At 37.4% G+C, this 15,431-nt stretch overlaps 1 protein-coding gene across 6 annotated transcripts in view; it reads left to right on the forward strand.

The window, feature by feature from the left end:
- SGCG (sarcoglycan gamma) overlaps positions 1-15,431 on the forward strand; it is a 50,334-nt gene that overhangs the window by 14,943 nt on the left and 19,960 nt on the right. For all 6 annotated transcript variants that reach the window (XM_082365114.1, XM_082365117.1, XM_082365119.1 and 3 more), the window contains 3 exons: positions 7,433-7,627; positions 8,244-8,345; positions 9,881-9,968. In XM_082365114.1, coding sequence (XP_082221240.1) covers positions 7,433-7,627; positions 8,244-8,345; positions 9,881-9,968 — 385 coding nt within the window. The remainder of the gene's footprint in view (positions 1-7,432; positions 7,628-8,243; positions 8,346-9,880; positions 9,969-15,431) is intronic.

Raw genomic sequence — 15,431 nt, forward strand, 5'->3', positions numbered from 1 at the left:
GAGCTAACATTTGTGTGACAGTGGGTACGAGTGGTTTTTTTTTCCTTTTGTTACTTTTCCATTTAAATAAAGGTTTCTTCCCTGTTCAGGACTGTTAGCTACTTAAAGGGCATTTCTTCTGTTGATTTGGTGTATCTTGTAAGGAACTTTTTAAAATGGTAGTTTGCCATTTTATTTGAAAAGTCAGTTCTATTGTAAAGAAGAGAGAATGGTTTGATGACCTTTTAATCTGTGTGTGTGTGTGTGTGTGTATGCACGCATGTGTGTATTTATAGCAGGGGCATTAGTGATTGTGAGAATTGTACTGATTGTAACTTTGGATGAAATGGATAACTACAGTTTGTGTACTTTGCTCTATTTAGTGGCCATGCTGAGCAATTTGACCAAAAGATGAAGCAGAACTATTTTTGAAATTATTTGGTCGTCCTAAATGTAGTCATAAAGTTGGGACAAGTATGGTGAATTTACTATTAACTTCACTATTATCACAGGAATATATATATCCAAAGATATATATATATATATTTTTTTTAATCTGAAAAAATACAGAAAAACATTTGGGAAATGAAATTTTAAGTGAAAAAGGTAGAATATAGGGGGAAATGATTGTTAACAATTTTTAAATTTCTTTATCGTCTATTTTCTATGGGTATATATATATATTCATAAGTATTTCAATAGTCTTTTTCATTCAACACTCTATCATTAGCATTTCTCTAGGATATTATATGCTTTTCAAGCAGTTAATTCTGAACTAATTACTCTAATAAATTATCATTTATTTACTTTCCAGTTATTCACCATTACACATAACGTAAAATAAATATCCTTAAACATGAACCTTCATTTTCATTCCTAATTGTTTCTTTGGAATAAGTTTCTAGAGTTGAAATTACTGTTTGTTTGAGGTTCTTGGTACACCATCCTTCGAGAGGGACGATGTTAATTTTCACTTTCAACAGCAGAGGAGTTCCATGCCCATTTTTCAAACACTTTGCCAATAATGGCTACTACCAGTTTTTAAATCTCCCTTAATCTTTGAAAACTGCTTATGGAACTTGTGTTTATTTGCATTTCATGGTGAAGCTGAACCTTTTGCTGTGTGTATTAATCATCTGTGTTTCTTTAATGTATGTGCATTGTTTTGTTCAAGTTTTATTGGATTATTTATATTTTTAAGGGTAATAACCTTGCCTTATCTTTAAGGCAAATATTCTCCCCATTTGTTATCTGCTGTTAAATTTTCCTTGTCGATGTACTTTTGTCACATCTACCAGGGTGAGCTCCTCCCCACTGCTCTTTCTTTTCCTAAATGTTGGCACCAGTTGGGAATGCTATGAGTTATGATGCAGACAGTGAGGCAGGAAATACCTTGACAATTAGCAATTTAATGTGGGGATTAGCTATTTCTTGGAAGTTTAAAGGAAAATGGAGGTAAACTCGTCCAATGATTCTCAGTGCCAGCCTGACCTAGTCAGCTTTAACTTAATAAGCATGTATAAGAGACATGGAAGCAACCTAAATGTCCATCAACAGATGAATGAATAAAGATGTGGTCTACATATGCAGTGAAATATTACTCAGCCATAAAAAAGAATGAAATAATGCCATTTTCAGCAACCTAGACATTATCACACTAAATGAGGTAAGTCAGAAAGAGAAAGACAAATACCGTACGATATCACTTATATGTGGAATCTAAAATATGATACAGATGAACTTATTTATAGAACAGACATAGAAAATAACTTATGGTTACCAAAGGGGAAAGGCGGGGGGTGGGAGATAAATTAGGAGTTTGGGATTAAAATATACACTCTACTATATATCAAATAGACAAGCAACAAAGACCTACTGTGTAGCACAAACTATATATTCAATATCTTGTAATAAACTACAATGGAAAAGAATCTGAAAAGAATATACATAGTAAATATATATAAATTCAACTATACTTGTAAATCAACTACACTTCAGTTAAAAAAAAAAAAGTATATGAAGAGCAACCCATAAATACTGGATGTCTCTCATTTCTCACTTTCGTTTACTTATCACTTCTGTGTATGGGCTTGTTCTCGACTCTGTGTGCTCTTATCTTTGTCTATTTGTCTGTCCTTTTGTCACTGTCTCATTTTTTCATTACCATAGCATAAAACTGTGCTTTACATCCAGCAAGGTAAGCCCCACTCTTCACACATTCATTTGTTCAGTGCATATTGGCCTGTTATGTGCACGTAACTCCTGCAGGTCATGGTATGTCGTCACATGGTTATGATTGACTTTGCATGTGAGTGGCCTTGTCATTCTGATGGATGATGTAACATGATGGTACTAGTTATGTCATAAGAAATGATGCTACTTGAATATAGAGCCAGGTGACTATGAAAGGCAATTTTTGAAACTGAAAAATAATTTTCCTGAAGTTTTCAAAGGGACATGATGGATGCTATAAGAGGTTTGGTAATGCCCCAGTCAGCATGCCCTGTGGCCTGGCAGGACCTCACTCGGTGCTATAGAATTCCATCCCTGACATTCAGATGACTCTCCCTTGAAGAAGGGGGATGACCAGAGAAGCAGCACCTACGGGATCCCCTCCATCCCTGCCTGTGGTTCTCTTTGCTAAAATTAGCCAGTGAGCTTACGGCAGGAAAGCAGCCTCTGTCAGACGTATGCGTGGAAGTGAGCATAACCCCAGACCTCCTAACACTTCAGAGATCGATTTTTGTTTTATCCATTGCATTTCTAATTTTACTGAATTATGACGAGAGCAAAGAATTTGTATGAAATTTATCCTTTGGCATTTCTTCATTCTTCCTTGTAAATGTTTATCAGATTTTGCAAAGGTTACACCCTTTGTTGAAAAAAGTAAGCATTTCCCAACTTCAGGGATGGAGCTCTACACACATCCACTTAAACACATTTTAATTGTATTGTCCAGGGTTTCTATAGAAATATGTTAAAGTCTTCCACTATGGTAATACCTTTCTCGGTTTTTTCTTAACGTTCTTCTTCAATTTTTATCCCGTATATACAGATGAAGAGGTATAGAAACAGGTATAGATGTATCAGGACATTTGAGAGATGCATACACGTCTAGCATTTTATAGCCTCCTGATGAATTTGCTTATTTTTATATCCATAGTATTACAGCAATGCCCCATCGTCACGTGCCCTATCATCATGGGAGTTCAGATACAGCATAAATGTCAGGTGGCTCCTGTCCTTTGCTCCTGCCCCAGGAAACAGTGCCTGGTTTTCGTCACGTCTGGGGAAAGGATGCGAGGCGGGGTGTGGATGTGGCTGAGTGCCGTGTCAGGGTCGTGCAGAGCTGGCTCCGTCACCAGTAATCACCAGAGTGGGTTCACAGGGAGGTCCTTCACCCCGTGAAGGTGGCTTCACCCACGTCCTCTTCCCCTCTGTCCTGGAATCACTGTGCAAGCCCAGGGGCTCAGGACCACTCCCTTCGGTGGCCGAGCAGGAAGTGCGGGCCAGGGGGCTGGATGGGATGGTCAGCCCACAGCCTGATCATGTCTCCCCTGGGGCGATCTCACCAGCTGCACGGCACGTCTCTCCACTTACAAAGTTGAAATCTGGGACCCATACCTGTCATGAAGTTTCTTTGCTTCGGCGTTGTCCAGACTCAGAATGATTTTATTTAATTGACTTGAATTAAGTTATCCTGCTCAGGAGTCAGTATCTGTTTCCAATCTCACATATCTTCAATTATAGAAAATTCTTGGCAATTACCTCTAATCATTGTCTTTCCTATGTTTTCTCTGGTTACTCCTGCTGGAGCTTCAGTAAGACATATTTAGACCGTCTCATTCCTCAGACATGTCCTTTAAACTCACCCTCACGTTTCCGATGCCTTTTATCACTCCGGCGTGTTTTCTAAGATCTGTCTTCCTATATGTACTGATTCTCTTCTCAGCTCTGTGTAATCTGTTAAATATAGGGAAATTGTCTTTATATGTCACAACTTTAAGCGATACAACACATTCTTTGGAATTTAAAATATAACTGAACTTCTCATTTCTAAGGAGTCTGTTTAGGTCTTTTTCAAACCCACCTTTTTAAAAACTCCTTTTAGATTAGTTTCTTTTGAACATCATCCATGTGTTTATCATTTCCATGCCTCAAACTCCTGGCAACAGCCTCTCCAGACTAGGCATTCAGTAAAGGTTAGTTAAAATTAACAATGTCATTTAACAACATTTATGTAGTGGACACTGCATTCAGTTACTATACTATGTACTATGACAAGAATCAAAGAATGTAGAAGGCAGAATTTCTATCCTTAAGATGGTTTTATTTTAAATAATCAATAAGTAACCATGAATTCAAGAGCATATGAAAACTGATATTTTTGCAAAACATACTATAATGTTTCGTGTCTGGAGCCTTATGTGTTAAAATATTGATAACTATATTTAGAGAGAAGCATTTAAAGCTAATCAAAATTAAGTATACCATCAACATACTTTAAAGATGGTTAACAGGGAAAGGGGTGGGATATTTTTTAGTTAATTAATTAATTTATTTTTGGCTGTGTTGGGTCTTCGTTGCTGCATGCGGGCTTTCTCAAGTTGCGGCGAGCAGGGGCTACTCTTCGTTGCAGTGCACGGGCTTCTCATTGCGGTGGCTTCTCTTGTTGTGGAGCACGGGCTCTAAGCGTGCAGGCTCAGTAGTTGTGGCGCACGGGCTTAGTTGCTCCGCGGCATGTGGGATCTTCCCGGACTAGGGCTCGAACCCGTGTGCCCTGCATTGGCAGGTGTATTCTTAACCACTGAGCCACCAGGGAAGTCCCCATAAATTGTTTTTTAAATAAAGGAGCCTATGAAAATAATTTTTGCTCAAGATGTAGTAAAACTCAAAATTATTCACCTTGGAGTATAGATTTTTAAGTTCTAACATAAAATATTATCTTATTAATTTTTTGTAAAGGGTCTATAAGTAGATCATAAAGCATAATGCGTTGTTCCAGAGCAGTTTCTTGCCAGCATGAATACTAATACTTTACAGTTATCTGACCTCGAAGTGATAAAGAACTGGTGTCCTTTCCAATGCTAATTTTAACACATATCTGAAGGAAGCTAGCTGAACCTGATAGCCTCTGAAAGTCTCTTCCAGAAAAAATTGAATATACAGTGTCAAATAAAAATGGAAGCCACCATGAGTCACCATTAGAATATAAGCTAATAATTTATTAAAATAACAGCATCAACTTTTTAGAAAAAAAAAAACTGGAGTTGAGTGTTCTGCCTCATCATTTTAAATCATGCCTGTCTAGAGTAAGATCCTTGTTCAATGCAACACATCTAACACTGGTAAATGGCAGGTTAACCAAAAGAGTTAAGGGGGGCAATCATAAAACGTGGCTTTGTTACCGAAACTCAGGCCCAGGTGCCTGCCGCTCAAGCAGCCCTGTTCACACTTTGATTTTTAGCCCCAAAGACCCATTTTCATACTTCTGACCCCCAAAACTATAAAATAATAAAATTATGTTGGGTTAAGCTAGGTTTGTGATAGCTTTACACCAGCAATAGGAAGCTCTAGATAGGAATAGAAATATGCAGCAAGTGGAAACCGTACGTGTGTGTGCGCGCATGTGCATGTATATACACACACACTTGGAAAACTGCTGTTTTTATCGATCTGTAGCAATACTGTAAAATAACGCACTTGCTTTAAATTCAGATTCTCTGGCCACCCTTCCCAATCCAATCGCAGACTCCTAGCCTATCTTTTACAGAAAGTGTGGTTTTGCCACCATTATTTAGACGACAAGTGCTTTGAAATAAATATAACAGAGTGCTGTGTTGGGAGTGAGTGAGTGTCGGGGAAGACTTCTTTGAGGAGGTGACATGTGAGCTGGTCTGAAGCTGAGGAGGGAGCTGGCAGAGGGTTTCAGGTGGAGGGGATGCTCAGGAGTGAGTCCTGACCCGAGGGTTCACCTGGGCTGTTAAAGAGTGGATGGGGCGCTGCGAGCAAAAGACCAACAACTGCAGGTGAAGAGGTGAGCCAAGTAGGGTCTGGGAGGTGATGGAGGAGGTTGGATGTTCTCAGTGGGGAAAAGTCACGGGAAGGTGTGAAACTGTAGAGTGACAGGCGCTGACTTACATTTCACATGTCTGCTTGCGGGTAGAGAGGGGTTTCGGAGGGGAAGGAAGGGAAGCAGGCTTGCAGTGGTGCAGATGACAGTTCGCGGTGGCTGGCACCAGAGCGGTAGCCATGGCAATGGAGAGAAGTAGACAGATTTGGGATGCAGGTTGAAGGCAGAGCTGATGTGGGGCTACGAGGGTGGTGATGGACTTTCTAATACAAAAAAAGACTGGAGGGGTCAAAGGTGAGTGAGTAAAGAATGCCCTCATGAAATTGTTAAACACTTAGGTTTTGAATAATGCAGATTGTCAGTCCTGAGTGTTTGAAAATACTGAGTGATGAATAGCACCATTTTATACAATCAGCTGGAACACGGGGAAATGCCTGTTGTTTGGTTGGAAAGAAATTTATAGAATTATTTTGACCATAACATTTTAAATAAGGACACCTCCAAATCATTCCTAAAAATAAATGCATAAAAAATCGCAGAGGAGAATATTTTATATGATTCATCATTTTGCTACATTTACAATCAGAAAAGTTATAATTTCTAATCTTAATTTAAACAGGTAAAACCATGTTCTTTTTTTCCTTGTGTAAAGGGGAAAATTGAGCAACTTTTAAAAATCTCTTCACAGAGTGGAAATTGTTACTAAAACTCTTAACCTAATTTACATAAAACAGTGAATGTTTGTAAACATTTGTACACGTACACATTTTGATCTTTCTTGAAGTAGGTCAGTACTTGGGAGCTTTATTATAGGCCAAAGTTGGTGTGGTAGGTATCTTGAAAAGAGCCTTTTTAATTCTGAATAATTTAGTAGCTGAAGGAAGATGTAATTTAATCATTTGGCATAAAATTGAGTAATTGGATTTTTTTTTCAGAAGGCTCTTAGGTACCAGCTTGATTTTCCTCCCACTGAATCTTTTAAGAATGTGATAACTTGATTGTTGTGGGTTGATGCTTCAATTCCAAGTTTAATCTTGCAGAATTTTGAAAGCTGTATATGTACTGATTTTATTAATTAAAATCTGAAAATATAATCACTGGATTTCAAATGAATTTGTCCTATCTAAATATGTTGCATGACAGATTATCACTGTGGTTGAAATACAGTGACATGTTTCAAAGTAATAGCCAATGCTCATTTTAAACATCACTAATTTGGAAATTTGTTATTGGGGTAAAAAGTATTTTGTTGGACTAATGGTCAATCAATATTGACAAACAAATTCTCTTTCTGGCCATGTGTCTCTCCCTCTCTCCCTCTACCCCCCTCCTCCCCCCCCCCCTTTACCCCTCCCTCCCTTGCCCCCCACCCGGTGGCAGATGGTGCGTGAACAATACACCACGACCCCAGAAGGCACCCGCGTAGAGCGGCCAGAGAACCAGTCTGTCTACAAAATCGGCATTTATGGCTGGAGAAAGCGTTGCCTGTACTTATTCGTTCTTCTTTTGCTCATTGTCCTCCTTGTGAATTTTGCTCTTACAATTTGGATTCTTAAAGTGATGTGGTTTTCCCCAGTAAGTATTTTTTTTTCCTGATAAACATGTTCTTGTTTTGTTTGCGCTGTCCCTCCAGCCACATTGTATCAACAGAAGCTTCCTTTCATGCAGTTAATGTTGGTTTCCTGTCTGGATCAGAATTTTCAGTAGCAAAAAATAATATAACATTTACTTTTCTTTTTTACCTTTTTTAAATAATTTCACTGCGAACTAGAGCGTGTTGGTTTTCATTGCAGTTCTGTATTCTGATTGTGTTGGTGGCTACCCGAATCTATATGTATGTTAAAACTCATAGAACTATAAGCCTCAAGAGTCCATTTTATTGCATCTTAATTTTTAAAAATTTTTAAATAGTAGTGGTAAGATTTTTTTTTTCTGACATGGTGGTGGGCTCTTGCATGTTTGTTATAAAGTGATTATTTAAATCTTATATGCATTTCCTAAATAGTCCTTTGTATTTACACTAGACGTAATGAAATACTGAATATTGAATAAAAACAACTAAAGTTTTAAATAAAGTATTTAAGAGAAATACAGTAAAGTGCCAATAGGAAATCTATGACAATGCATACATAATTTAAGTTGATACTAAAAGGAGTGAAGAAGAAAGCAATAACAAATCTCTTTTTAACAGACAGGGATGGGTCACCTGTATGTTACAGAAGATGGACTTCGCCTGGAGGGGGAATCGGAGTTTTTATTCCCACTGTATGCCAAAGAAATACACTCCAGAGTGGTAAGAAAATGAGGACACATTTAAATAATTTGTGTTTCATGAAAAATAAATAATGGTGAAACACAGAAAGTTTGCTTTTCTGATGAAAGGGGTGCATGCGTCGACACTGCCTGTTTCCCTGGCCACGTGCCTTGGGTGGGCCCTAGCGAGTGACCGCCATGGTCACACCCAAAACCTTGCCTGGAAACCCCCAGCCCCGCCCCAGCAGATTTCTGCTTACATCTCATTGACCAGAATTGTGTCACTTGGGTCTCCCTCCCTGCAGGACAGGCTGAGAAAGCAATTAGCCTTTGCAGCCCCTGCGGTGGAAGCCAGAAAAAGAACAGTGTTGGAGAGCATCCATTGGATCAGACAACCAGAGTGGTTCCCGGGACAGCTTACTTTGTCTAGGTCCGGGGGTGGGCCTCACAGCTCTGACCTGGGCCGTGTCCTCCCTTTCAGGGAAAATGATAAAAAAAAAAAAAAAAAAAAGAGTCTGGATGTTGGGGCCTGAAGACTGGGTTCCATCATGGAACTGTCACTTGCTAGCTGTTGCTTTGGGAGAGCTGTCATTTAATCTCTTTGAGCTCAATTTCCTCATCTGTATGTGAGGAGTAATGCCACCTCCTTCAAAATGTGGAGATAAAAGGAGAGGCTGGATGGTAAAAATCATTGGTGAATTATTAGCTCTTATTATCATGCTGGTTATTTCAAAACACAGCAAAAACAAGTAGTAAGGTCACGCCATTGGATAAAAGGTGAGACAATGGTAAATCCATCTGCCTCCACAAAGCAAGTTGGAGAATTTCTGACCTGCTAGAGTTCCAAAGCACTCCTAAAACTTCTTTTCTTCTGAAAAATCATATTATACCCCACAACTCTGGAAGATATTTGGTTCCCTCTGAGTGACATAAACCCACCTGAATCCAGCAGCCAAATTACTGCATTCCTTTTGAAGAAAACTGTTATAGAAGAGCCAGCAATCTTCTGTGAGGCAAAGCCCCCGCTCAGACTATGACCCCACTTAACGTGCTCATAAAGCCACTGTATCTTCCAACAAAAAGCTCTAAAAACGTAGGCATCCAACAGATTTTAAAAGCTCTTTTGAAATTGTGAGAAGCCTTTTGCGTTTTGAAAAATAAGTAATATGGTCTTTATTTATAGAAGAGCTAACCGCTCTCTGATATATCATGTCCTGGACATAAATTATGAGAAATGAAATTTTAATTCCTTGGAAAAGACAAAACACTGATTAAAACTTGATTGTTTCAGATCTTCACCTTGAGAGCGGACTTGGTCCATTGTAACCAGTGCACACAGGCTCTGTAAACCCAGGAGGTTATTATATTTTGTGGGGAAAAAAAATTAATGCATTTACTCCCTTCACATAATATAATCCAAGTTTAAAAAATAGTTTTAGCCACAAATTTATAGGTTCACAGGATCTATGACATTGGAGAAATTAGTTTGTATAAATCCTCAATTTATATACAAATACAAAGGTATAGTCATTTTAAATAGTCTGTATTTGGCTAACTTTGTAAATCTGTTTTTAGGACTCATCTCTGCTTCTGCAGTCCACACAGAATGTGACTGTAAATGCGCGCAACCCGGAAGGAGAAGTCACAGGCAGGTTAAAAGTGGGTGAGTCCAGCTTCATAACAGTGCTTTGCATGTGTGTGGTCCATGAACAGTTGTGCTGAATGGATCCATTTGTTTATTTTCTTCTAGAGAATTCAAAGTTATTTATGAGCAATCAAAGTATGAGTTTTCTAAATATCATGCTGTGTGGACCACGGAGACTAGTTCAGGAGGTGGGAGGCCAGTCTGAAGTATTTTAAGTGAAGTTATTTTGGTTCCAAGAAATAAGAGAACCATTTAAGGTAGTACAAGAAACACAGTGATTGTCGCAGGATACAAAATAATCTCACAGAGACTAAGGAAAGGAAACAAAGTAGCTGCCCTCAAGAAAAGAATCACCAGGGCGGGAGAATCAAAGTATTCATCCTCTCTCTCCCTCCCTCCCCCTCCTTCTCTCCGCCATGTTCCCCTCCTTTCCATGAATCTCTGTCCATGATCTTCACTTGGGTATCATGGTTGCACCAGTTCTAACTCTACAGGACTCTCTGGTTCTTCATCCGATTGGCTGTAGTTCTCAACACCAGCCAACTTGGTTTTCAATGTCATGAATTCTCAATTCACAACAAAGTACTCTAATTGGCCCAATTACTCTGTTCAACCAACTGCCCTTGGGTGAGCCATGTACACCCATCCGATCAGCTAAGACCAAAGAATATGGTCACGTGGGAGAGAGGTCCTTTGGAGTCGTGCACAGAGAGCAAAAGGATTAGAAAGAAAGAATATCGATGGAAGAAATAACAAAAGAGCAAACAGCTGGTGAAAGGAATATACCTTCTCTACACCATCAACACTTTATAGATTTGCTAAATCTAAGAAATTGGATGGCTCTTCAGATTATGGGGAAATAGATGACAAGTGTACTACCAACACAGGCAGGTAACTTTCCGTGTCCCCCTTTTTTAATGGCTGTTGTTACAGAACAATAATGTTACATTGGAAGGTACAGCCATATCTTAACTTTATGATTCCTCTTTATTACAGTAATACATGAGTTCCATAGTCTGTGTTCTGATTTAACCTTTATAACTTTTTCTAAATGACAAATTGTATTTCTCTTTTGCTTAGAAGCTTGTTTGATCACCAAGTCCAGTGAAATTCTCAATAAATGTAGAGATGAACCTGAGTTTACACAGCATACATGTTCATGAAACTTGTCTAAACCAAATCATATTTCTTTATAAATTATGTTGTATTATGAATTGTGTCTACCATTTCTTAAATTTCTTGAAAATTTTTAACTGACTATAGCTTTTAAATGTTTGAGAGATTTTTACCCATCTTTTGTCATTCATTCAGCAAACATTTATTGAATGCCTATGTGCTACTTTCCATATGCTGTCAAGTAATTAATAACATTTAGAGTGTGTAATTATTTTGTAGGAGTTCCAAAAGTAAAAGAGTCATTTTATATTCTTCTGAAAATGACTTAACACAAATACTCATTTTCACATTTAATTTTTTGCTAAGTGTGGATTTTCATATATAGGGGAGTTAAAGATAACATAAATCTGTCTCCAATTTCGTGGATGAAATAATGGAAGCACTGAAAAGCTAATTTTCTCAAAAACACACAGCTAGTTAGTAGAGAAGCCAAACCAGGAGTCACCTTAGGACTTGCTTCTCCATCGGGGTGTTTCCACCACCCTCCCTCTCTACTCAGATCTCATTATCATGAAATAATAATCATAGCACACCAGGAACTGTCCTAGATGCTGCAAATATGGTGTTGTTTTTGTCACCAAGGAATTCACTTTAAAAAAAAAGTTTCCCATCAGAATTACTTTAAACTGTTAACCTCAAATTTTGAGTTTTAACCTTAGTGTTTCATACCTGAGGTAGATTTAAAATAAGTGATTTCTATTAAACCTTTGGTTGGAAAGCCTCTGCTATATTGAGACTCCTGAACCAGGAAATACTCAACTCACCAAATCCAAGATGATTTTCAGTAAATGACTTCCCACAATCACACTCATTCCAGCCTCACGTTTCCTGAAAGAAGTTAAATTTAGCCAATCTGGATATTAAAATGTGATTTATGTGAACTAGACAAAGTAATCCCATTTAATTAAATGAATAATTGTTTATTACTAAGACCACTGAAAAAATTGGCAACCAATACAATCAAAGACAAAAGTCTTAAATTCCAAAAGAAATCAAACATAGGAAAGCAAGCATCAACAGCTGCATTTCAAATCTTGGAACTAAAAGACAACAAATTGTGAACAACAGTGGACTCTTACTAGTTATAAATGCAGCCCTGGTTACTACAGTTAATGTTCTTTTGACTTTGAATAATAGAAACCACTTCTGGTTAGCTTCAAAATAAGACTTTTTAGCTGAATGGGGTCAATTTTGGCAATTCCTATTTCCCTGAAATTTTCTGTTTCATCTAGGTTTTCAAATTTATTTGCATAGAAATCTACATAGTACTCTCTTTTTGTTTTTTTAATTTCTTCCATTTCAATGGCATTATTTTAATGGCTACATAATATTCCAAGGAATATATATATATATATAATTGTGAATATAATTATAAAATTATATTGTAAATATAATGTATATTTATTGTAAATACAATTGTATATATACAATAATATTATTGCATATTTTATATATATATATATATATATATATATATATATATATATATATATATACACACACATACACACACACACACGATAATTTGATTATGTAATACTCAAAAATTGGAGTTAGGTTATTCCATTCAGTCAACACCACAGTTCTTAATCCAGGCCACTCATATATTTAGGAGGTATTCAATAAATACTTGTTGAATGAATGAATGGAGGAATGAATAAAAGACTGTGTAGGAAGGGATGGGCTGGAAAGCCAGCTTAAGTGTGGGAGAGAGTTCCAGGAGATGGGGTGGGGGAAGATGGACTGTCCAGGGTGCTCCAGAGTGGACAAGGGTTCAAGTATAAGTTTGAGCCACAGCTGTGAGGGATTTGGGGTCATAAGTGGGAAACAAACTCAAAATTTCTCAAGTAAAACAAACTCAAAATTTCTCTCTTCTCAGGTAGAAGAGAGAAATTCAACAAAGAAAGTCAGGAATAAAAAACAAGGGGTTAACATCACTGTTCACAATAGTCAAAACATGGAAACAACCTGTGTCTATAGACAGATGAATGAATAAAGAAGATGTGGTATACACACACACACACACACACACACACACACAATATATACATTGTGTATATATATAGTAGAATACTACTCAGTCATGAAAAAGAAGGAAATAATGCCATTTGCAGCAACATGGATGGAGCTAGAGATTATCATACTAAGTGAAGTAAATCAGACAGAGAAAGACAAATATATGATATCACTTATATGTGGAATCTAAAATATGACACAAATGAACTTATCTATGAAACAGAAACAGACTCACAGACATAGAGAACAGACTTGTGGTTGCCGAGGGAGTGGGGGAGGGGTGGATTGGGAATTTGGGATTAGCAGATGCAAACTAGTATATATAGGATGGATAAACAAGTCCTATTGCATAACGCAGGGAACTATACTCAATATCCTGTGATAAACCATAATGGAAAAGAATATGAAAAAGAATATACTTATAACTGAATCATTTGCTGTACAGCAGAAATGAATACAACATCGTAAATCAACTATACTTCAATAAAATAAATTTTTAAAAAACAGTGGGTTCATCCAAGGCAATTGCTGTGAACAGCACTGGAGCCCTTTCCTGGTTATTATAGGTGCATGAACTCATGTGCTTGGATGTAACAGACTAGCCTAAAGAATAGAGTCAGGCTATACAGATAAGAGTCACTGACTCCAGGCTTATGAAGTTGAACCTAGTGATACAAGATGATACCAAAAAATTAGTAGAATGAACTTAACCTCAGTTTTATACTTCCAGTTCAGTATTTTCTGTGATACGATATTTGCAGCAGCAGAATAAATCTTTCCTTTTCTCAAAGGACTCTGTGACGTTTGTTTTGAAACGATGCTGTCTTAAAGCTATCAAGGTGCGCGAGTGGAGTGGAGCTGTTAATGGGGCATATGGTAAAAGCCAGGAAGAATTTGATTGTGTCTTTACCAGAAACCGCTTAGGCCATTTCACAAACCTAATTCATCAGGTCATAAAACCTTCCTTTATTTAATTCCTTTATCTTTTATTTATTTCCCTCGTTATTTGTACCAAAGCCTCTTATTAAAATTGTGATTTTACCAGACAGCTCCTTTTTTAATCACAAAGAAAATATTTGAGTTTTATTTCTTAAAGAACTCTGCTGCACATGAGGGTGACTTGCTCAGCTCTAATGCATGTCCAGCAAGGTTATAAAGACTAGTAGAATATTAATGAAAGTTAAAAGATTTAACTATCAACTCACTTACTTTAAGAGATGATCATTCCTGTGGTGGGCTTGTTATCACTTGGAGCACAGTTTCTTTTGAAGTGGAAAACATATTTAAACTGAACATTCTATGTCTATATTTTTTTATAAAATGAAGATGGAATTTTATCCACCTCTGTGCCTTTGCTGGAGCAACCCCCTCTACCTGGAATCTCGCATTCTCCCTTCATCAGGGAAACATGAACTCTTCCAGGTCAGCCCAGACATCCTCTTCCCTGAGGTGTCATCCCTGACCCCCCAGGAGGGACAGGAATTCCTGGTCAGGGTTCTCACTGGACACTGTCCATGCTTGTATCACGGCACTTCTCAACTTGCCCTGGGACTAGATTTATATGCTTTTTTCTTCAGTGGACTACGAAATCCTATAAGTTGTGAACTGCATCTCCTCTTTTATATATCCTCAATTCTTAGCACAAAACCTTGAACATAAAAACATGCAATAAATTTGTGTTGAATGGAAGAGACTCACTTTCCTGCATTTTCTTTGATTTGAGGATTTATGTAGCTTTGTTACTCATGAAAATTATGCAGCTAAACTCATTTGTTGAATATTTCATCAATGTATATGAAACAATGGTTACAGAAAAAATGTCATTTAGTTTAACCACTTTCACTTGATAAATTCTCCTCGAATTGTTATATGAACCTCCAATGAGCTAAACAGTGAACTCTTACTGGATAAATTACTCCAGTTTTTTCCTCTTGATTCTAAACTCAAATAACTTCAAATTCATCACTTAATGCAAATCAGTGTTTATATGATAAATATGTAGGATATATCAGTGACCCAGAAGAGGTAAATAGTGACACTGAATCACAGGATAACTGAGCTTGGGTGAAAGCTCAGAAGAGCAAAAATACAGGCAACTATCAAAAAATAAAGCCAGGCTTCCTTCAGAGAAAGGAGATAAAACATAGAGAAAAAAAATGTGTTCCGCTTTGTAACATGTGCACATACACACACACACACACACACACACACACACACATTTAAATGAAGAATCATTGGAGGGTTCTGAGGTACAAATTAGTGAAAAAACATAAGAATATGTTGCTGACA

Source organism: Balaenoptera borealis (genome assembly GCF_965194805.1).
Source record: "Balaenoptera borealis genome assembly, chromosome: 18".
In the NCBI taxonomy this organism is placed as follows: domain Eukaryota; kingdom Metazoa; phylum Chordata; class Mammalia; order Artiodactyla; family Balaenopteridae; genus Balaenoptera; species Balaenoptera borealis.